General features: G+C 45.1%; 1 protein-coding gene across 2 annotated transcripts in view; it reads left to right on the top strand.

Moving 5' to 3' along the window:
- sh3pxd2aa (SH3 and PX domains 2Aa) overlaps nt 1-23,645 on the top strand; it is an 822,856-nt gene that overhangs the window by 636,034 nt on the left and 163,177 nt on the right. Inside the window, exon 9 of one of the 2 annotated variants that reach the window (XM_068053246.1) lies at nt 15,250-15,333. The exons of the other annotated variant lie outside the window; for it this stretch is intronic. Coding sequence (XP_067909347.1) covers nt 15,250-15,333 — 84 coding nt within the window. The remainder of the gene's footprint in view (nt 1-15,249; nt 15,334-23,645) is intronic. 2 annotated transcript variants of the gene reach the window in all.

Consider the following 23,645-nt stretch of genomic DNA (forward strand, 5'->3'; position numbering starts at 1 on the left):
TTGGCCATTATAAATTGCCCCTGGTATGGGTAGGTGGTAGGGGAATATAGGGACAGGTGGGGATGTGGTAGGAATATGGGATTAGTGTAGGATTAGTATAAATGGGTGGTTGATGGTCGGCACAGACCCGGTGGGCCGAAAGGCCCGTTTCAGTGCTGTATCTCTAAAACTAAAACTAAAACAAAAACTTTCTGAACTGTGGCATCAGTCGTGGAACTCTCTCGCTATCCCTGTGAGAGTGTGTGAGAGTATGCTTCTTTTAAGCCGTTGGAACTCCTGCTCGCCGGTGCCTGTCTCTTCGCAGGTCCGCCTTGGACTCGGTTACCAGCAGAGTTGGTAAAAGTGAGTTGGTGGATGCAGTATACTTGGATTTTCAGATGGCTTTTGATAAAGTCCCTCACAGGAGGTTGGTTAGCAAGATTAAAGCACATGGAATCTCTTGGCATTTCTTCGCAGTCGAAGATATTGGGAAGGTTGTAGTCATCCGTTGCAGGCCTGCTGGTGGCTAGTCAGGCCTATCCGTGACCGGCAGATTCTTCCACAGCAGGTACAAGTGAAGGTGTAGTCGCTGCTGGGGGCAATTGGATCTATACTTCTCCTCCTTTTCTCTTTCATGCTGGTTCTTCGCTCAATCTCAATGGTGTAAGTAGCCCTCCTGATGTAGCATCTCCAGGCATCACGATCTATGGCCTGCGCTTTCCACTGGCGATGGTCGATGTGGCACACAGAGAGGGACTGCTTCAGGGAGTCCTTAAAATGTTTGCATGGGGCCCCTCTGTTCCTTTTACCCGTGGTCAGCTCTCCATACAACAGGATCTTGGACAGGCAACTGTCGTCCATCCAGGCAATGTGACCCACCCAACACAGTTGACTTTGCCGGAGGATGGCCTCGTTGCTGGTGATGTTGGCTGTTTCCAGGACTTCAATGTTTATGATGCGGTCCTGTCAGCGGATCTTGAGGATGTTGCAGAGGCACCGTAGATGGAAACGCTCTAGAGGGCGTACATGACGGCCGTATAGGACCCATGACTCGGCGCCATACAGAAGGGTGGTGAGGACTATGGCTTTGTGCACTTTGAGTTTGGTCTGTGCTCTGAGGCTGTGGTTGCTCCACACAATTTTGTAGAGTCTGCCGAATGTTCTGTTTGCTTTTGAAAGCCTATTGTCCACTTCCTTGTCGATGGTGGCATCAAACGAGATGATGCTCCCCAGATAAGTAAATTGTTTGCTGGCATTGAGCTCTGTTTCCTCGATGACAATGCTTGGTGGTCTATATTCTTCTTGGGATGCACACTGATACAGGACTTCAGTTTTCTTTAAACTGATTTTTAATCTGAAGAGTTGTGCTGCAATTGCAGGTCTGTCTGACTGACTGGCATGGATTAAGGATTGGTTAAGAGGCAGAAAGCAGAGAGTAGGAATAAACGGGTCAATCTTGCGTTGTCAGGCTGTGACTAGTGGGGTACCACAAGGTACTTGGGCCCCAGCTGTTCACAATATATATCAATGATTTGGATGTGGGGACCAAATGTAATATTTCCAAATTCGCAGATGACACAAAACTAGGTGGGAATGTGTGTTGTGAGGAAGATGCAAAGTGGCGACAAGGGAATTTGGACAAGACTTAGTGAGTGGGAAAGAATGTGGAAAAATGTGAAGTATCCATTTTGGTAGGACGAACAGATGTTTGGTGTATTTCTTAAATAGTAAGAGCTTAGAAAGTGTGAATGTTCAAAGAACCTGGGTGTCCTTGTCAATAAGTCACTGAAAGCTAACATGCAGGTGCAGCGAGCAATTTGGAAGACTAATGATATGTTAGTCTTTATTGCAAGAGGATTTGAGTATAGGAGTAGTGACGTCTTGCTTCAATTATATAGAACCTTGGTTAGACCGCACCTGGAGTACTGTGTGCAGTTTTGGTCCCCTTACCTTAGGAAGCATATTATTGCCATAGAGGGAGTGCAACGAATGTTCACCAGACTTGTTCCCAGGATGGCAGGACTGTGCTATGAAGAGAAATTGGGGAAACTGGGCCTGTATTTTCTAGAGTTTTGAAGACTGAGAGGTGATCTCATTGAAACCTACAAAATACTTAAAGGTATAGACAGGGTAGATGCAGGTAGGATGTTTCCCCTGGTTGGGGAGTCTAGAACCAGGGGTCACAATTTCAAAATAAGGGGAAGTCACTTGGGATCGAGATGAGGAGAAATCTCTTTTCTCAGAGGGTTGTGAATCTTTGGAATTCTCTATCCCAGAGGACTGTCGAAGCTTAGTCATTGAGTATGTTTAAAGAGATTGACAGATTTCTAAAAACCAATGACAGAAAGGGATATGGGTGTAGTGTGGGAAAAAGTCATTGAAGTGGATGATCAGCCATGATCGTATTGAATTGCGGAGCAGGCTCGATGGGCTGAATGGCCTATTCCTGTTCCTATGTTCCTAAAGTAGTTGTTTTCCCTCACGTTGATATTCTTGCGGATTGTCCTGATGAGTGCAAGACGAAATGCTTCAACAACATGTCTTTATTTTCAGCAATAGATGGGAGATGAGGAGAATTCTTTTCCGTGAGGGTTGTTGGGATCTGGAACACTCTACCCGAAAGGATTGTGGAAGCTGATTCCTTAAATAATTTTAAAAGGGAGTTGTGCAGGTTCTTGAGGAGAAGTAACTTACAGAGTTATGGACAAAAAGTGGGGATGTGGGACAAAACACCACTGCTCTTTCATAGTGCAAACACAAGCATGACAGGCAGAATGGCCTCTTTCTGTGCTGCAAGTTTATATGATTCTGAGTGTATATCTTGCCTGATGGAGGTATAGCTTGGAAAATTTTACATCCTTCACTTCCATTGCTCTACTATTAGTGGCCATGTCTTCAGCTGCCCAGATCCGAAGCTTTTTTATTCCCCGTCTAAACTGTGAGCAGTTCTGGGCACCACAGCTTAGGAAAGATATATTGGCCTAAGCGAAAGTGTAGTATAGATTTCCCAGAATGGTATCTGGACTCCAAGGGTTAAATTATGAGGATGCGTTACAAAAGGGGCTACCATTGACCAGAAACTGAACTGGAGTAGCCATATAAATACCGTGGCTACAAGAGCAGGTCAGAGGCTAGGAATCCTGAGGTGAGTAACTCACCTTCTGACTCCCCAAAGCCTGTCCACCATCTACAAGGCACAAGTCAGGAGTGTGATGGAATACTCTCCACTTGCCTGGATGGGTTCAGCTCCAACAACACTCAAGAAGCTCAACACCATCCAGGACAAAGCAGCCCGCTTGATTGGCACCCCATCTGCAACCGTTCACTCCCTCCACCACCGACGCACAGTGGTAACAGTGTGTACCATCTACAAGATGCACTGCAGCAATACACCAAGGGTCCTTAGACAGCACCTTCCAAACCTGCGACCTCTACCAACTAGAAGGACAAGGGCAGCAGGTGCATGGGAACACCACCACCTGCAAGTTCCCCTCCAAGTCACACACCATCCTGACTTGGAACTATATCGCCGTTCCTTCACTGTCGCTGGGTCAAAATCCTGGAACTTCCTTCCTAACAGCACTGTGGGTATACTTACCCCAACTGGACTGCAGCGGTTCAAGAAGGCAGCTCACCACCACCATCTCAAGGGCAATTAGGGAAGGGCAATAAATGCTGGCCTGGCCAGCGTCGCACACATCCCATGAATGAATAAAAAAAAAGCAATGGTTGTATTCCCTGGAATTTAGAAGGTTAAGGGATGATTTGGTCAAAGTTTTCAAGATATTAAGGGAAACAGATAGTGTAGATGGAGAGAAACTATTTCTGCTGATTGGGGAGTCTAGGACTATGGGGCATAGTCTAAAAATTAGAGTCAGATCGGAGTGAAATTAGGAAACACTTCTACATAAAAAGGGTAGCAGAAATTTGGAAGACTTATCCACAAGTGGCAATTGATGCTAGATCAATTGTTAATTTTAAATCTTAAATTGATAGACTTTTATTTACCAAATATGGAGTTAGGTCACAGATCAGCCATGATCTCATTGAGTGGCCGAACAGGCTTAATGGGCTAAATGGCCTCCTGCTTCTATGTTTAATTTACCTAGTGCCACACCCCCCTCTTCCCATAACCATGCACATTCTTCCTTTTCATATAACAGTCGAATTCGCTCTTGAATGTCTCGATTGAACCTGCCTCCACCTCATTCTCAGGCAGTGCATTTCAGATCCCAACCACTTGCTGCTTGAAAATGGTTTTCATGTCGACATTGCTTCTTTTGCCAATCACCTTAAATCTGTGCCCTCTGGTTCTCGATCCTTCCGCCAATGGGAACAGTTTCTCTCTACTCTGTCCAGACCTCTCATAATTTTGAATACCTCTATCAAATCTCTCGACCTTCTCTTCAAAGAAAACAGTCCCAGCTTCTCCAATCTACCTGCATAACTGAAGTGCCTCATCCCTGGAACCATTTTCATGAATCTTTTCTGTACTCTCTCCAATGCCTTCACATCTTTCCTAAAGTGCAGCACCTAGAACTGGATGCAATACTCCAGCTGAGGCCAAACCAGTGTTTTATACAAATTTAACATAACTTCCTTGTTTTTGTACTCTATGCCCCTATTAATAAAGCCTAGGATGTTGTATGCTCTATTAACTGTGCTCTCAACCTGCCCTGCCACCATCAATGTTTTATGCACATATACACCCAGGTCCCTCTGCCCCTGCACTCTTTTAGAATTGTACCCTTTATTTTGTAATGTCTGTCTGGGTTCTTTCTACCAAAATGAATCACTTCACTCTTCTCTGCATTAAATTTCATCTGCCACTTGTTCGCCCATTCTACTAACCTGTCTATGTCCTCTTGAAGTTTAACACTATCTTCCTCACAGTTCACAGGGCTTCCAAGTTTCATATCATCTGCAAATTTTGAAGTTGTGCCCTGTACACCAATGTCTAGGTCATTAATATATATCAGGAAGAGTAAGGGTCCCAACTCTGATCCATGGGGAACTCCACTGCAAACCTGCTTCCAGTCTGAAAAACTTTGATTAATCACCACTCTCTGTTTCCAGTCCCTCAGCCAATTTTATATCCATGTTGCTACTGTCCCCTTTATTCCATGAGCTATAATTTTTCTCACAAATCTGTTGTGCACCACTTTATTAAATGCCTTTTGGAAGTCCATGTACACCACATCAACAGCATTACTCTTATCAACCCTTTCTGTTACTTCCTCCTTTAAGGCAGTCCTTAAAACCTACCTCTGTGACCAAACTTTTGATCATTATTTCCTTATGACTTCTTCATTAGCGCAATGAATTTTTCTTTTGTCTGTTAACGCTCTTGTGAAGTGCCTTAGGATGTTCCACTACGCTATAGGTGCTATGTAAATGCATGTTGTTGTTGCTACAGTTGTAACTGTCTTCAGCCCACACTTGGTTCAAGTGGGAGAGAGGGATGCTGAAGTTACCCTCATGTTTTTTTACATTCTTCAAACAGATGTGTTTTCAATATATATCCTTAGTGTCTTGTATTCTGGGACTTCAGTGATTGAGCCTACTTGAGGCTTTCTTCTTGCTCTTTCCAGGCTTTGGCTCGTGTGTTCTAGTCATAGAGCCTTGGTGCTGAGAACAGCTTGGCGATGGCAGTCCAATAGCATGTGGTAGCAAGGGTCAAGCAGCATTTTGGCTGAGATATTTCATAAAGAGGATGATGGCTACTCTGATTTCTCAGTTCCATTCCTTTCATAACTTTCTTTTGATAAGTGACCATTGCTCGGCAGCAGTGAGTAAAGCAAATCAGGTGTTGGGATGCATTAAAGGTCAATTGAGCCAAAATAGTGAGGTAATCCTGCCACTTTATAAATCATTGCTGTGACCACACTTAGAATACTATGTACAGTTCTGGTCGCCATCATTTGGAAAGGATATTGCAGCTCTCGGCAAGATACAGAAGAGAGCAATCAGAATGATTGAGAGAGTGGAAGAATTGGTTTAGAGGAGTGATTATGTAAATTGGCTATGTCCTCTCTGGAAAAGAGTAGGTTGAGAGGTGATATGATTGCTGTTTCTTAGGATTTGAGGGGAGATAGATAATGTTGGCCATGGTGGGCTGTTTCACCTTGTCCAGAGAGTAGAACCAAAGGACATGATCTGCGCTTGAAGGAGCGAGATTGAAAACTAATCTGTGGAAATATTATTTCAGTGTGCAAGTGATGAATCTATGGAACAGGCTTCCTGGGGAGATGATGGAAGCAGCTAGTAATGGTTCATTCAAATGAAAATGAGATGGATTTAGCTCAGAAACATAACATTTTGGGATCCAGTCTGTAATTTGAGACATCACGTGTAGTGAGTGGAGCATGTTCAAGAGGAACAGGTGACTTTGGACCCATGGTTCCCAAATCTCTCCACCACTGGGGGTTTTCCTCACCTCATGTCTGGGTCTGTTGATAGAGATCGGTTGCTATGATTAGTCAACATTTGTTGTATTATGCAACTACCAGGATGGTACAAGGCAAACCAGATGGAACTTGGTCTTTTCTCGTCCAGCAACTCCAATGTTTCTATTGCATCTAAATGTTTCCACCGACTAATTCATTGTGAATTGATTAATTTCTACTCATTTTCTCACTTAATTGTTAAAGTTGTTGTCTCTTCATGTAATTTCCATATTGTGTTTGATCAACTTTTTCCAGTTCATTTTCAGTAATTGTTTGAATCATTTTGTTGTACTACAGCAAATTAAATTTTAACTTTCTGAGTACTCTGGGTACAAATAGTTAAGCTGTCCCAATAATCATAAGGTGCTAAAAATTTGTTCCATAAATTTATTCTTGTGAGTATACATCATCCTTGCACTAGGTTTGAAGTCCAGCTCGGGGGGAGAAGCTTCCTCTCTAGTGGATGTCTAGGTCTTGCAGTGGGCCATTTCACTCCTGGAACCTAATCCAGAGCAGACAGAGGCTGACTTCTTGCACCTTTGATGAGGGGTATAGTGCTCGTTCACCTCTGAGATATTGGATCATATCTGTTGTCAGGCAGAGGGAAAGGTACAACTTCCTTTCTCTTCTCATTCAGTTTACAAACTATCCACCAGGCCTTTGTGGATATGAGTCCACAGCACAAAGTGACTCAAATTTGATGCTTCCAAAGTTGTTAGGATGAGAATGTGTGGATATTTCCTAATGATGGAAAGCGGTCAGTACTCAGAGTGTTAAAAGTGCTATTACTTATCAATAATTCCATTGTCAGCACTAAAATGAAACCATTTGTGGTATCCAGGCTGGAGGAATGATTGGGATGATTAGACTTAACTGAGCAACTAATTCTGAGAAACCATTGTGTTGTGTGACCCTCTGTCCAGTAGAAATGTCTTTCAGGTTTGTTACCTTTTGATTTAAAAGCATTGTGCTAGAGTATGATTCCAGCACAGACAGTGGGGGAGGGATCTTCCATGGGACTGGCTAGCATCCTGGGTTACAGCACTGGTCCTTATTTCCAGCCTTCTGATTATTACAAAGAAGAACAAGAGCAAGAAATGCACTGGAACACCACCACCTCCAAGTTCCATTCCAAGTCACACACCATTCTGACTTGGACATGTACCACTATTCCTTATAATCACTGCTTCAAAATCCTGGAATTCCCTACCTAACAGTGTTGTGGTGGCACCATCATTAAAAGAAATGCAGTGGTTTAAGAAGGCCCAACACCCACTTAGGGAAACTAGGGATGGGCAATAAATGCAGCCTTGCCACCAGCGTATCCTCTGATTTTTCTTTTGAAGTGGGTATGTGATTTGTTTAAGTGCGCAGCCCCTTTACATGCTCAGTAACTTAAAGGGGCTGACTTGCGTGCGGCCTGATTGCGAGCTTTCAGCTCTGCAGCTTAGAGGGAGTATTGCTTGCCACTGAAACCACCTTCTGAGAACAAATTAAAGCAAAATCCATTCAAGTCAAGGTGACAGTAGTGCTCAACTTCTTCACTGCTGGATTATTTCCAAGACATAAACATTGTTCCTGCCCTGCTGCCTAAACATGCATCTGAGCAGTCACAGATGCTAAATTTTGAGGAGCTGGAACCCTGAGAGCATTCTTTGGGGTCCTACTAAAAAAGCTGGATTTTCAATGGTTCAGGGTGATTGACAAGACCATTCCAGCAGCCATTGTTGATGTGGCTTTGTGTTTGACGACCAGGGTTCCATTCCCTAACGTTCACAGCTGCTTCATGCCAATCAACACGGAGTTATACACATTAATACCAGATACCTGCGTAACATCCATGACTCCTTTGTCCACATTATCTTTAAGGGCCAGGGTGCAGTCAATAAATGGTTTCTGGAAGACCAGGAGCAGTCTTTCCAGCAGTAGCTAATATCCCCAGCCCAGATACCCAGGAATGGTGAAACAAGGTTCTGTCTGTAATGCAAATGATCATAGAACTACCATTGGCATGCTGACGTCCAGATTCTGATGCCTTGACAGGCTTGGACGTGAATTCCAGTAGGCTCCTGCGAGAGTCTAATGGACATGGCTCGTGGCTTCAAATTTAGTGCCATGCAGAAGGATCCAATTGCAGGAAACAGATGCAGTGGCCCAAGGAAAGGTGTTTCTGAAAGGCCCTCAAGGCAGAGGACTTACCCTTCCTGTTGTCAGGAATATATGGACCAACCTGATGAGAGAAAACTTTTCAGAGTTAACTGACCAGTTTTCATTTAGATTTTCCTCCTTTACTTGACCTATCCTAAAGCTGGCACCTCATGCTGGGGTACAGTTTCATGAACACGAGAGGTTTTCTGCAGATGGAACTTTGCCAGAAGCACCTTTTTTCTTGTGTGAGTCTAGACAGTGAGTGATGGAGTGTTTCTCCATGTGGAACATCAAAGCCAAACCTGGTCCTGTTATCACTTGATATTCCTTTCAAAAATTTCAGTAGAGGCCTCTGGATCAGAAGCCATGGCTGTCTTCCTCATTCTGTGCAGCCTCTGCATCAACTTATTAATAGACCTATCCAGAGAATTTCCTGCAGTAGCTTCTCTTCCCACTCCCGCACCGTTACCTCTGGAGTTCCCCAAATTTCTGTCTTTGGATCGATTCTATTTCTCATCTATATGCTGCCCCTCAGTGACATCATTCAAAAAGATAAGGTCTAACAAATTTGATTGAATTTTTCGAAGAGGTGACCAGGTGTGTAGATGAGGGTAAAGCAGTTGATGTAGTCTACATGGACTTCAGTAAGGCTTTTGATAAGGTCCCACATGGGAGATTGGTTAAGAAGGTAAAAACCCATGGGATCCAGGGAAATTTGGCAAATTGGATCTAAAATTGGCTTAGTGGCAGGAGGCAGAGGCTGATGATCGAGGATTGTTTTTGCAAGTGGAAACCTGTGACCAGTGGTGTACCACAGGGAACAGTGCTGGGACCTTTGCTGTTTGTAGTGTACATTAATGATTTAGACGTGAATATAGGAGGTATGATCAGTAAGTTCGCAGATGACACGAAAATTGGTGGCGTCATTAATAGGAGGAAAGCTTTAGATTACCGGACGATATTGATGGGCCGGTAAGATGGGCGGAGCAGTGGCAAATGGAATTTAATCCTGAGAAGTGTGAGGTGATGCATTTTGGGAGGACTAACAAGGCAAGGGAATATACAATGGATGGTAGGACCCTAGGAAGTACAGAGGGACCTTGGTGTACTTGTCCGTAGATCACTGAAGGCAGCAGCACAGGTAGATAAGGTGGTTCGGAAGGCATATAGGTTACTTGTCTTTATTTCTAAACGAGTACTTTGCATCGGTATTCACCGAGGAGAGGGACATGACGGATGTTGAGGTTAGGGACAGATGTTTGATTACTCTAGGTCAAGTCGGCATAAGGAGGGAGGAAGTGTTGGGTATTCTAAAAGGCATTAAGGTGGACAAGTCCCCAGGTCCGGATGGGATCTATCCCAGGTTACTGAGGGAAGCGAGAGAGGAAATAGTTGGGGCCTTAAAAGATATCTTTGCAGCATCCTTAAACACGGGTGAGGTCCCAGAGGACTGGAGAATTGCTAATGTTGTCCCCTTGTTTAAAAAGGGTAGCAGGGAAAATCCAGGTAATTATAGACCGGTGAGCCTGACGTCAGTGGTAGGTAAGCTGCTGGAGAAGATACTGAGGGATAGGATCTATTCCCATTTGGAAGAAAATGAGCTTATCAGTGATAGGCAACATGGTTTTGTGCAGGGAAGGTCATGTCTTACCAACTTAATAGAATTCTTTGAGGAAGTGACAAAGTTGATTGATGAGGGAAGGGCTGTAGATGTCAGATACATGGACTTCAGTAAGGCGTTTGATAAGGTTCCCCATGGTAGGCTGCTGGAGAAAGTGAAGTTGCATGGGGTCCAGGGTGTACTAGCTAGATGGATAAAGAACTGGCTGGGCAACAGGAGACAGAGAGTAGTAGTGGAAGGGAGTTTCTCAAAATGGAGACGTGTGACCAGTGGTGTTCCACAGGGATCCGTGCTGGGACCACTGTTGTTTGTGATATACATAAATGATTTGGAGGAAAGTATAGGTGGTCTGATTAGCAAGTTTGCAGACGACACTAAGATTGGTGGAGTAGCAGATAATGAAGGGGACTGTCAGAGAATACAGCAGAATATAGATAGATTGGAGAGTTGGGCAGAGAAATGGCAGATGGAGTTCAATCAGGGCAAATGCGAGGTGATGCATTTTGGAAGATCCAATTCAAGAGTGAACTATACAGTAAATGGAAAAGTCCTGGGGAAAATTGATGTACAGAGAGATTTGGGTGTTCAGGTCCATTGTTCCCTGAAGGTGGCAACGCAGGTCAATAGAGTGGTCAAGAAGGCATACGGCATGCTTTCCTTCATTGGATGGGGTATTGAGTACAAGAGTTGGCAGGTGATGTTACAGTTGTATGAGACTTTGGTTCGGCCACATTTGGCATACTGCGTGCAGTTCTGGTCGCCACATTACCAAAAGGATGTGGATGCTTTGGAGAGGGTGCAGAGGAGGTTCACCAGGATGTTGCCTGGTATGGAGGGCGCTAGCTATGAAGAGAGGTTGAGTAGATTAGGATTATTTTCATTAGAAAGACGGAGGTTGAGGGGGGACCTGATTGAGGTGTACAAAATCATGAGAGGTATAGACAGGGTGGATAGCAAGAAGCTTTTTCCCAGAGTGGGGGATTCAATTACTAGGGGTCACGAGTTCAAAGTGAAAGGGGAAAAGTTTAGGGGGGATATGCGTGGAAAGTTCTTTACGCAGAGGGTGGTGGGTGCCTGGAATGCGTTGCCAGCGGAGGTGGTAGACGCGGGCACGATAGCGTCTTTTAAGATGTATCTAGACAGATACATGAATGGGCAGGAAGCAAAGAGATACAGACCCTTAGAAAATAGGCGATATGTTTAGATAGAGGATCTGGATCGGCGCAGGCTTGGAGGGCCGAAGGGCCTGTTCCTGTGCTGTAATTTTCTTTGTTCTTTGTATTAGCCAAGGCATAGAATATAAGAGCAGGGAGGTTATGATGGAGCTGTATAAAACGCTAGTTTGGCCACAGCTGGAGTACTGTGTACAATTCTGGTCGCCACACTATAGGAAGGATGTGATTGCACAGGAGAGGGTGCAGAAGAAATTCACCAGGATGTTGCCTGGTCTGGAGCTTTTCTGCTATGAAGAGAGACTAGATAGGCTAGGGTTGTTTTCCTTACAGCAGAGAAGGCTGAGGGGGGGGGGGGATCAGATTGAGGTATACAAAATTATGAGGGGCATAGATAGGTTAGATAGGAAGAAACCTTTTCCCGTTGCGGAGGGGTCAATAATCAGGGAGCAGAGATTTAAGGTAAGGGGCAGGAGGTTTAGAGGGGGTTTGAGAAAAAAAAATTTCACCCAGAGGGTGGTTGGAATCTGGAACGCACTGCCTGAAGGGGTGGTAGAGGCAGGAACTCTCACAACATTTTAGAAGTATTTTGATGAGCAATTGAAATGCCATAGCATACAAGGCTACGGGCCAAGTGCTGGAAAATGGGATTAGAATACACAGGTGCTTGATGGCCGGCGCAGATACGGTGGGCCGAAGGGCCTGTTTCTGTGCTGTATAACTCTATGACTCTATGTTCTCCTTAGAGAAGAGAAAATTAAGAGGAGATTTGATCGAAGTGTTCAAAATCATGAGGGGTCTGGACATCGTAGACAGGGAGAAACTGTTCCCGTTGGTGGAAGGATCCAGAACCAGAGGCCACTGATAAGGTTCATTGGCAAAAGAAGGAACGGGACATGAGGAAAACCTTTTATGCAGTGAGTGGTTAGGACGTGGAATGCACTGCCTGAGTGTGTGGTGGAGGCAGATTCAATTTCTCCTTTCAAAAGAGTGCTGGAAAATGGGATTAGAATAGATAGGTTTGATGGCAAACACAGACATGAAGGGCCAAAGGGCCTGTTTCTGTGCTGTATAACCCTATGACTCTATAAATTCTACATGTACATAGATGACAGCCAGCTCTACCTCATCACCACAACTCTCGACCCTCCACTGCCTCTGATTTGTCATGATGCTTGTCCAACATCCAGTAATGGGTGAGCAGAAATTTCTTACCATATTGGGATGATTGAAGCCATTGTCTGCGGTCCCCACTCTAAACTCTGCTTTCCAGCCATTGACTCCATCCCTCTCCTTTGTAACTGTCTGAAGCCGAACCAGTCAGCTTACAACTTCAGTGTCATTATTTGACTCTGAGATGAGCTACTGACCACATAGCCACTGCAACACCAAGACCACCTGCTTCTATCTCTGTAATGTCACCTGATTCTGCCCCTGCTGCAGCTCACCTACTGCCAAAACCCTCATCTATTCCTTTGTTACCTCCACACTTGATTATTCCAATTCTCTCAACCTCCCATTCTCCACACTCCATAAAGTTCAGCTCTTCTGGAATTCTGCTGCCATATTCTAACACACAGTAAGTACCGTTCATTTATCACCCCTGTGTTCACTGACGTATATTTGTTCCCTGTCTGGTAACACCTCGAATTTAAAATTCTCACCCTTGTTTTCAAATCACTCCATGGCCTCGCCCTTTCCCATTTCTAATCTCCTCCAGCCCTACAACCCTACAAGATCTCTGTGCTCATCCAATTCTTGCCTCTTGCACATAACCGATTTTAATTACTCTACCATTGGTGGCTGTGCCTTCAACTACCTGGGCCCTGAGTGCTGGAATTCCTTCTCTAAAGCTCTCTGCCTCGCTACCTATCTCCTCCTTTAAGACACTCCTTAAAACCTACTTCTTTGGTCATCTGTCCTAATATCTCCTTACATGGCTCGGTGTCAAATTTTGTTTGATAATGTCCCTGTAAAGGACTTTGGGATATTTTACTCTGTTAAAGGTATTATATAAATGCAAGTTGTTGTTAAGAACGTTAGGAATAGGGGCTGGAGTAGGCCATATGGCCCATGCTCCACCATTCAATAAGATCATGGCTGATCTATCTCAACTCCACTTTCCCGCTCTATCTCCATATCCCTTGAGTCTGTTAGTACCCAAAAATCTATCAATCTCAGTCTTGAATATATTCAACAACTGAGCATCCACGACCCTCTGGGGTAGAGAATTCCAAAGATTCATAACGCTCTGAGTGAAGAAATTACTCCTCTTCTCAGTCCGATATGGCTGGCCCCTTATCCGGAGAAACTGACCCCTAATTCTAGACTCTCCAATCAGGGGAAACATCCTCTCGGCATCTACCTTATCATGCCCTCTAATAATTTTATATATTTCAATGAGATCACCTCTTATTCTTCTAAACTACTCACTTTCTCCTCATAACACAATCCTTTCATCCCAGGAATCAATCTAGTGAACCTTCATTGCCCCACCACTAAGGTAAGTATATCCATCCTTGGCTATGGAAACTAAAACTGTACACAATACCCTTGGTGTTGTCTCACCAAAGCCCAATATCATTGAAGATGTTGTTGCAGACAGTCCTTTTTTTAACATTCTTTCAGGGGATGTGGGCATTGCTGGCTAGGCCAGCATTTATTGCCCATTCCTAATTGTCCTTGAGAAAGTGACAGTGAGCCGCCTTCTTGAACTGCTGAATTCCATGTAGTGTAGGTATACCCACAGTGCTGTTATGAAGGGAATTCCAGGATTTTGACCCAGCAACAGTGAAGGAACGGCGATACAGTTCCAAGTCAGGATGGTGTGTGGCTTGGAGGTGGTGGTGTTCCCATGGATCTGCTGCCCTTGTCCTTCTAAATGGTGGATGTCACGGGTTTGGAAGGTGCTGTAAAAGGAGCCTTGGTGAGTTGCTGCAGTGCATCTTGTAGATGGTACACACTGCTGCCACTGTGTGCTGGTGGTGGAGGGAGTGAATATTGATGGTGGTAGACGGAGTGCCAATCAAGCGGGCTGCTTTGTCCTGGATGGTGTCGAGGTTCTTGAGTGTTGTCAGAGCTGCACCTATCCAGGCAAGTGGAGAGTATTCCATCACACTCCTGACTTGTGCCTTGTAGATGGCAAACAGACTTTGGGGAGTCAGGAGGTGCAGAATCCCCAGCCTCTGATCTGCTTTCATAGCCACAGTATTTAAATGGTTGGTCCAGTTCAGTTTCTGGTCAGTGGCAACCCCAGGATGTTGACAGTGGGGGATTCAGCGATGGTAATGCCATCGAATGTCATGGGGAGATAGTTAGATTCTCTCTTGTTTTGAGATGGTCATTGCCTGGCACTTGTGTGGCGCGAATGTAACTTGCCACTTATTAACCCAAGCCTGAATGTTGTCCAGGTCTTGCTGCATGTGTCTTTCTGATGCATCCTTCATACCATGGACAGTTCATTGGCCAGACAGTATCATGATTTAGGTTGAATGGAACTTCGGCCTGTGCTTCCCTGCCCCCAGCACAATTAGTTACCAGCCAGGTTTCAATCATTGAATTCTGGTGTGTGCAGCTATTGGGGATCAGCAGCTTCCTTGAAGGAGGCTTTTGCAATGTATCCTTCAATATTAAACCCAAAGAGGAGCTTGGACAAACTGGAACCTTTTCTAATGTACAGAGTCATGGATACCTAAGACTATACACAAACCAGTGGTTAGCTTTGGTTGTTCTACAGTAAAAGGATTATTTATATTAGTTCAATTCCAAAAGTTCTTCCAGCTGTGATCCTAGTAATTGCTTTGTGAATATGTTCATCTCCCTGTTGTAAACACTTTCCTGTTTGTTTTGTGTCTGTTTTTTCACATTTCCCTCTGTGCTGTAGTCACTAAGAGACGCAAAGCCCATCTGCGGCGACTGGACCGGAGGTGGACTCTGGGAGGAATATGTAACCGCCAACAAAGCCCAGGTGAAGAAAGCCCTGTGCCTCCTTACAGCATGTGCAATGTCATGTTTAATTCTGTGACCACAGGGAAAGAGAGGTGGTGTAAGATTAAATGCTTTGCTATTTCCACAATACTTTTCTTGAAAGGAAAGATTACTATTTCAATCTCAGAGACAGCTGGCTGAGTGTGCATGTCTTGTTTTTGTGTTTCACTCTGAGCAGCTTGTAGTGTTTTTGATCTGACATTTCACTCTTCACAATTACTTCCGTATATCTTCGTTTTCAGCATCTACCAGAGTGGATGCAAACAAATAACATGCAAAAAAAGGTGGTTCACTTCAAAAACCTGGGTCAGATTGAAGAATATAAAATTATTACTTTGAGGTACAGCAATAGGGGAAAATTGTGAAATGAAATTACGAGTTAAATTTTTAAACAAAAGCTAATGAGAGAACCGTAAAAATGAATGTCATAAACAGAATAAATGGTAATACTCCTGTATGTGAAGTGAACCATGTATATTATAGAAGATGCAGGGCTTGTGTCGCTGAGAGTGGGGGATGTTGACACAAATGCCACGAATTTGCAATTAATTTTTCTAGCAGTTTTGACAATAGAACTGATTAGTAATCGCACTATGGGAAATTAGAATGAAATAATTTTCCTTATGTTGTTACTCTTCACTGCCTAGGGAATCTATGTGGTCTGACTCTGTTTGAAGGCTTTCGACAGACTCGGTGATTTCAATGCAGTGCTTTTCATTAACTGAAACCTTCTGGGTTTGGGTTACCGATTTTTGTGTCACATACAATGCTTTACCCAGCAGGCTTTTAGTAAGTGAATTCTAGTCAAGGCTTAGATCCAAACATATGTTTGTCCTTTTGGAGCCTGTGGAACTGCTCCCTTAAACTTTCCTTTATAGTCTGGCAGATGTTGACTGATGAGGGAGGGGCAGTGGAAGTAGGCTGTCTTGAGTGAATTTGTGTGTTGGAAGGGCTGAGGAATTAAAACCAAGTGAACATAACCTTTTCAGGCACTTCACTTCACTATGGTATTTATAGAATAGTATTTCGGAAGCTTTCAACACATTTACAGAATTGCAACCACACAACCGCCTCTTCTCAAAAAGCCCAGTATTGCACATAGCAGCTGTTTCCAAAGGTAGAATTTTGATTTGATTTAATTTGTTTTGTGCGGGAAGTGCCAATGGTAGAGGATAAAATCCCATTCACCTTCTCCCAGGTGTTGGGAATAATTTCTTCCAATACTATGATGGGTTGAATGTATTACACAGATTAAATGCTTGCATATTATAGGACACTATTCCAGTGCAAAACCTCCATAACCGACACGTCCAGTATTATATGAGTTGGTTCAGTTATGCACCTTTTCCATACTGCTCCAGGAACTCCAGAAACCCTAACTTTCCAGCATGGTGTGAGCTTTCCATATGCTTATATTTCATATCCCATACCACCTTTGACAGCATCTTCCAAACCCACAACCTCTACCGCGTAGAAGGACAAGGGCAGCAGACACATGGGAACACCACCTACAAGTTCCCCTCCCAGCCACACACCATCCTGAATTGGAACTATATCACCGTTCCTACACTGTCGCTGGGTCAAAATCCTGGAACTCCCTTCCGAACAGTGCTGTGGGTGTACCTTCAAATGGATTGCAGTGGTTCAAGAAGGCAGCTCACCACCAACTTCTCAAGAGTAATTAGGGATGGTCAAGAAATGCTGGCCTAGCTAGCAACGCTCACATCCCATGAAAGAATTACAAAGAACCTACCTTTCTAGCTATTAAAGTTCAAATATCTAGTTAGGGCTAAACTTAAGTGTATTATTCATCGAGTAACATTTCTGTGAATATAGGTGCACTCTACCTGTGTGCGCTAATACTGGTACACCCGCTCCGTTCTCCCTCTCCTGCTCTGTTTCCTCTCCCACTCTGTTCCCCACTTCGTTCCATTCCAAATCCAAAGATGTGTAAAGTGATGCATTTTGGAAAGAAGAATGAAGGGAGGTAATATAAACTAATTGGTACAATGTTAATTGGTCTGCAGGAAGAGAGACACCCTTGGTTTAAAAATACATAAATCTTTGAAGGTACAGGATAAATTGAAAAAGCTGTTTATAAAAAAAGAAGCATATGGGATCCTTAACTTTACAAATAGAGACTTAGAGCATAAAAGCAAGAGAGTTACCTTCCGGGAGCGGAGAGGAGAGGAGTGGAGCGGACCTGTGGGGAGAACGCCAGGAATGGAGCCTATAAATTGATCCCGACGATTGAGGCCCAATCTCTTACCTTCCGGGAGAGGAGAGGAGTGGAGCGGACCTGTGGGGAGAACACCGGGAGCGGAGCCTATAAATCGACCCTGAGAATCGAGGCCCAGTCTCATAGCATCCGGGAGCGGAGAGCAGTCGGAGCTCTTCCAGCACGCCAGAGTTTTGAAAAAAAAAGGGCAAACAGTGATGTCATAGGAGAACTGCAAGGTGATTGGTTGGTGAGTTGCAGCTGTTAGAATATCTTTAAAAAAATGAGGGGTAAGTTTTTTTTGTTGGGAAAAAATCTCTCGTGATAAGGTGAGTACTAGTAAAGTGTTTTTTTTTAAGGACTTTAGATTGAAGTGGGTAGAACAAGGCCCCTAGTATAATTAGTATTTTTTAATTAAGGGAGTAACTAATTAACCTAAGGGTAAGTCATGACAGGAGAGCTCAGCCCCGTGATATGCTCTTCCTGTGCTATTTGGGAAATCAGGGACGCTTCCAGTGTCCCTGGTGACCATGTGTGCAGGAAGTGTATCCAGCTGCAGCTACTGGCTACCCGCATTACGGAGCTGGAGCTGCGGGTGGATTCACCGTGGAGCATCCAAGATGCTGAGGAAGTTGTGGAAGCATGTTTAGCGAGGTGGTCACACCGCAGGTAATGGCTGCAGAGGCAGAAAAGAGATGGGTGACCATCAGGTGGAGTAGTAGGTGCAGGCAGGAAGTGCAGGAGTCCCCTGTGGCCACCCCCCTCTCAAACGGATATACCATTTTGGATACTGTTGGGGGGGATGACCTCCCAGGGGAAAGCAGCAACAGCCAAGTTCGTGGCACCACGGAGGGCTCTGCTGCACAGCACGGGAGGAAAAGGGTTGGAAGAGCTATAGTGATAGGGGATTCTATCGTAAGGGCTGCAGATAGGCATTTCTGTGGCCACAAACGAGACTCCAGGATGGTTTGTTGCCTCCCTGGTGCGAGGGTCAAGGATGTTTCGGATCGGCTGCAGGACATTCTGAAAGGGGAGGGTGAGCAGCCAGAGGTCGTGACCCATATTGGTACTAACGACATAGGCAGGAAGAGAGATGAGGTCCTGCAAACTGAATATAGGGAGTTAGGCAGAAGGTTAAAAAGCAGGACCTCTAGGGTTGTAATCTCAGGATTACTCCCTGTGCCACGTGCTAGTGAGGGTAGGAATAGGAGGATAAGGCAAATTAATGCGTGGCTGAAGAGCTGGTGTAGGCGGGAGGGTTTCAGCTACTTGGATCATTGGGATCTCTTCTGGTGCAGAGGTGACCTGTACAAGAAGGACGGGTTGCATCTAAACTGGAAGGGGACCAATATCCTTGCGGGGAGGTTTGCTAGTACTACTCGGAGGGGTTTAAACTAGTCTTTCAGGGGGGATAGGTGAGGCAAATGTAGAGGTTAAAGCAAGCAAGTCCAGTAGGCAGGCCGGGCAGCGGCAGGACAGGGAGTGTGGAAGGTCTGGTAGGCTAAACTGCATTTACTTTAATGCAAGAAGCCTGACAGGTAAGGTAGATGAACTCAGAGCATGGATCGGTACATGGGATTGTGATATTATAGCTATTACGGAAACGTGGTTGAGGGAAGGGCAGGATTGGCAGCTCAATGTTCCGGGGTACCGATGCTTCCGGGGTTGACAGAGGTGGAGGTAAGAGAGGAGGGGGAGTTGCACCATTGATTAGGGAGGACATCACGGCAGTACTTAGAGAGGATATCCCTGGGGGGAATGTTCAGCGAGGCCATATGGGTAGAAATTAGAAATAAGAAAGGGGTGATCACTTTGATGGGATTATACTATAGGCCCCCCAATAGTCAGAGGGAAGTGGAGGAGCCTATATGTAGGGAAATCCCAGATAGGTGTAGGAATTATAGGGTTGTAATAGTAGGTGATTTTAACTTCCCTAATATTGACTGGGACTGCCTTAGTGCTAAGGGATCAGATGGGGAAGAATTTGTTAAGTGTGTCCAGGATAGTTTTCTGAAGCAGTATGTGGATGGCCCAACTAGAGAAGGGGCGACACCCGACCTCCTCTTAGGAAATGAGGATTGGCAGGTGGTTGATGTGTCAGTGGGGGAGCACTTTGGGACCAGTGACCATAACTCTATTAGCTTCAAGATAGTTATGGAAAAGAATAGGACTGGTCCTCAGGTTGAAATCCTAAATTGGGGGAAGGCTAATTTCGATGGCATCAGACAGGAACTCTCAAAAGTTGAATGGGAGAGGCTGTTTACAGGTAAAGGAACGTCTGGCAAGTGGGAGGCTTTTAAAAGTGAGATAGGAAGAGTTCAGGGCCGGCATGTTCCTGTTAGATGGAAGGGCAAGGCTGGCAAGTTTAGGGAAACTTGTTTGACGAGGGATATTGAGGGTCTGGTCAGGACAAAGAAGGAGGCATATGTCAGGTATAGGCAGCTGGGATCGAGCGAGTCCCTGGAGGAGTGGAGGGGATGTAGGAGTACACCTAAGAAGGAAATTAGGAGGGCAAAAAGCGGCCATGAGATTTCCCTGGCAGGTAAGATAAAGGGGAATCCTAAAAGATTCTATAAGCATATTAAGAGTAAAAGGGTAGCTAGGGAGAGAGTAGGTCCCCTTAAGGATCAGTGTGGCAATCTATGTGTGGTGCCACGGGAAATGGGCAAAGTCTAAAGGGGCGGCGCAGTAGTCAGCACCGCAGCCTCACAGCTCCAGTGACCCGGGTTCAGTTCTGGGTACTGCCTGTGCGGAGTTTGCAAGTTCTCCCTGTGACCGCGTGAGTTTCTGCCAGGTGCTCCGATTTCCTCCCACAGCCAAAGACTTGCAGGTTGATAGGTAAATTGGCCATTGTAAATTGCCCCTAGTGTAGGTAGGTGGTAGGACAATGGTGGGGATGTGGTCGGGAATTTGGGATTAACATAGGATTAGTATAAATGGGTGGTTGTTGGTCGGCACAGACTCGGTGGGCCGAAGGGCCTGTTTCAAAGAACAAAGAACAGTACAGCACAGGAACAGACCATTCGGCCCTCCAAGCCTGCACCGATCTTGATGCCTGCCTAAACTAAAACCTTCTGCACTTCCGGGGACCGTATCCCTTTATTCCCATCCTATTCATGTATTTGTCAAGATGCCTCTTCAACGTCATTATCGTACCTGCTTCCACCATCTCCCCCGGCAGCAAGTTCCAGGCACTCACCACCCTTGTGAAAAGAACTTGCCTCGCACATCCCCTCTCACCTTAAACCTATGTCCCCTAGTAACTGACTCTTCCACCCTGGGAAAAAGCTTCTGACTATCCACTCTGTCCATGCCGCTCATAACTTCGTAAACCTCTATCATGTCACCCCTCCACCTCCGTCGTTCCAGTGAAAACAATCCAAGTTTATCCAACCTCTCCTCATAGCTAATGCCCTCCGCACCAGGCAACATCCTGGTAAAGCTCTTCTGTACCCTCTCCAAAGCCTCCACGTCCTTCTGGTAGTGTGGTGACCAGAATTGCACGCAATATTCTAAGTGTGGCCTAACTAAAGTTCTGTACAGCTGCAGCATGACTTGCCAATTTTTATACTCTATGCCCCAACCGATGAAGGCAAGCATGCCATATGCCTTCTTGACTACCTTATCCACCTGCGTTGCCACTTTCAGTGACCTGTCGACCTGTACGCCCAGATCTCTCTGCCTGTCAATACTCCTAAGGGTTCTGCCATTTACTGTATACTTCCCACCTGCATTAGATCTTCCAAAATGCATTACCTCACATTTGTCCGGATTAAACTCCATCTGCCATTTCTCCGCCCAAGTCTCCAACCGATCTATATCCTGCTGTATCCTCTGACAATCCTCATCATTATCCGCAACTCCACCAACCTTTGCGTCATCCGCAAACTTACTAATCAGACCAGCTACATTTTCCTCCAAATTATTTATATATACTACAAACAGCAAACGTCCCAGCACTGATTCCTATGGAACACCACTAGTCACATCCCTCCATTCAGAACAGCACCCTTCCACTGCTACCCTCTGTCTTCTATGACCGAGCCAGTTCTGTATCCATCTTGCCAGCTCACCTCTGATCCCATCTGATTCAGTGCTGTATCTCTCTATGTCTATGTCTCTATATCTAATATTTCTCGTCTGTATTTACCGTGGATAAGGTCATGGAAGCTAGTGAGTTCAAGGGAGGGAACAGCAATATCCTGGAGCATATCAACATTACAAAGGAGGGGGTGTTTGAGGTTTTGAAGCGCTTTAAGATGGATGAATCCCCAGGGCCTGACCAGGTGTATCCTAGGATGCTATGGGAAGCAAGGAAGGAGATTGCTGGGGCCCTGGCAGAGATTTTAGTATCATCATTAGCCACGGGTGATTTTTTTAAAAATTCATTCGTGGGATGTGGGCGTCACTGGCTATGCCAGCATTTATTGCCCATCCCTAATTGCCCTTGAGAAGGTGGTGGTGAGCTGTCTTCTTGAACCGCTGCAGTCCTTGTGAGGTAGGTACACCCACAGTGCTGTTAGGAAGGAAGTTCCAGGATTTTGACCCAGCGACAGTGAAGGAACGGTGATATAGTTCCAAGTCAGGATGGTGTGTGACCTAGACGGGAACTTGCAGGTGGTGATGTTCCCATGCATCTGCTGCTCTTGTTCTTCTAGGTGGTAGAGGTTGCGGGTTTGAAAGGTGCTGTCTAACGAGCCTTGGTGCATTGCTGCAGTGCATCTTGTCGATGGTACGCACTGCTGCCACTGTGCGTCGGTGGTGGAGGGAGTGAATATTTGTGCATGGTGTGCCTATCAAGCGGGCTGCTTTGTCCTGGGGAGTGTTGTTGAGCAGAGAGACCTTGGGGTGCAAGTACATAGTTCCCTGAAAGTGGCAACACAGGTAGACAGGGTGGTGAAGAAGGCGTATGGCATGCTTGCCTTCATCGGCTGAGGCATTGTGTCCAAGAGTTGGGACGTCATGTTACATTTGTACATAACGTTGGTTAGGCCACATTTAGAGTACTGTGTGCAGTTCTGGTCGCCGCACTACAGGAAAGATGTGATTACGCTAGAGAGGGTGCAGAAACGATTCACAAGGATGTTGCCTGGTTTGGAGGGCTTGAGTTATAAAGAGAGATTGGATAGGCTGGGTCTGTTTTCCCTGGAGCGAAGGAGGCTGAGAGGGGACATGATAGAGGTATATAAAATTATGACAGGCATAGATAGGGTAGATAGCCAGAGTATGTTTCCCATGGTAGGGGTGACTAAAACTAGAGGGCATAGATTTAAGTTGAGAGGGAGGAGGTTTAAAGGGGATCAAAGGGGTAAATGTTTCACACACACAATAGTGGGTATCCGGAATGAGCTGCCTGAGGAGGTGGTGGAGGCAGGAACAGTAGCAAAATTTAAGAGGCATCTGGACAGGTACTTGAATGAGCAAGGCATAGAGGGATATGGAATTAATGCAGGCAGGTGGGATTAGTATAGACAGGCATTATGGTCGGCATGGACGCGGTGGGCCAAAGGGCCTGTTTCTATGCAGTTAGACTCTATGACTCTATTATGCCAAACTGTTATAAATCAGTGGTTAGGCCTCGGCTAGAGCATTGTGTTCAGTCTGGGCACCACACTTTGAGGGATGTATAGCCTTTGAGATGGTGCAGAGGAGATTTACCAGACTGGTACCAGGGATGAAAAGACTTCAGTTATTTTGAGAAACTAGAGAAGCTTTTGATTGTTCTCATTAAAGCAGATAAAGTTAAGGGGAGGTTTAATAGAGGTTTTCAAAATTATAAAGGATTTTGGTAGTGTCAGTTGGAAGAAACTCTATCCAGTGACCGTTGGGGAGGTGGGGGTGTCAGTTACCATTGGACACAAATTTAAGATAATTGGCAAAAGAGCCAGAGGGGAGGTGGGGAGAAATGCTTTTATGCAGTGAGTTGTTTTGATGTACTGCCTGAAAAGGTCCTGGAAGCAGATTTAGTAGTAATTCTCAAATTGGAATTGGATACTTATTTGAAAAGGAAAAGATTGCGGGGCTGTGGGGAAAAGGCAGAGGACCAGGACTAATAAGTCAGGTGACCTCATCCA

The sequence above is a fragment of the Heterodontus francisci genome, chromosome 20 (assembly GCF_036365525.1).
Source record: "Heterodontus francisci isolate sHetFra1 chromosome 20, sHetFra1.hap1, whole genome shotgun sequence".
Classification (NCBI taxonomy): Eukaryota; Metazoa; Chordata; class Chondrichthyes; order Heterodontiformes; family Heterodontidae; genus Heterodontus; species Heterodontus francisci.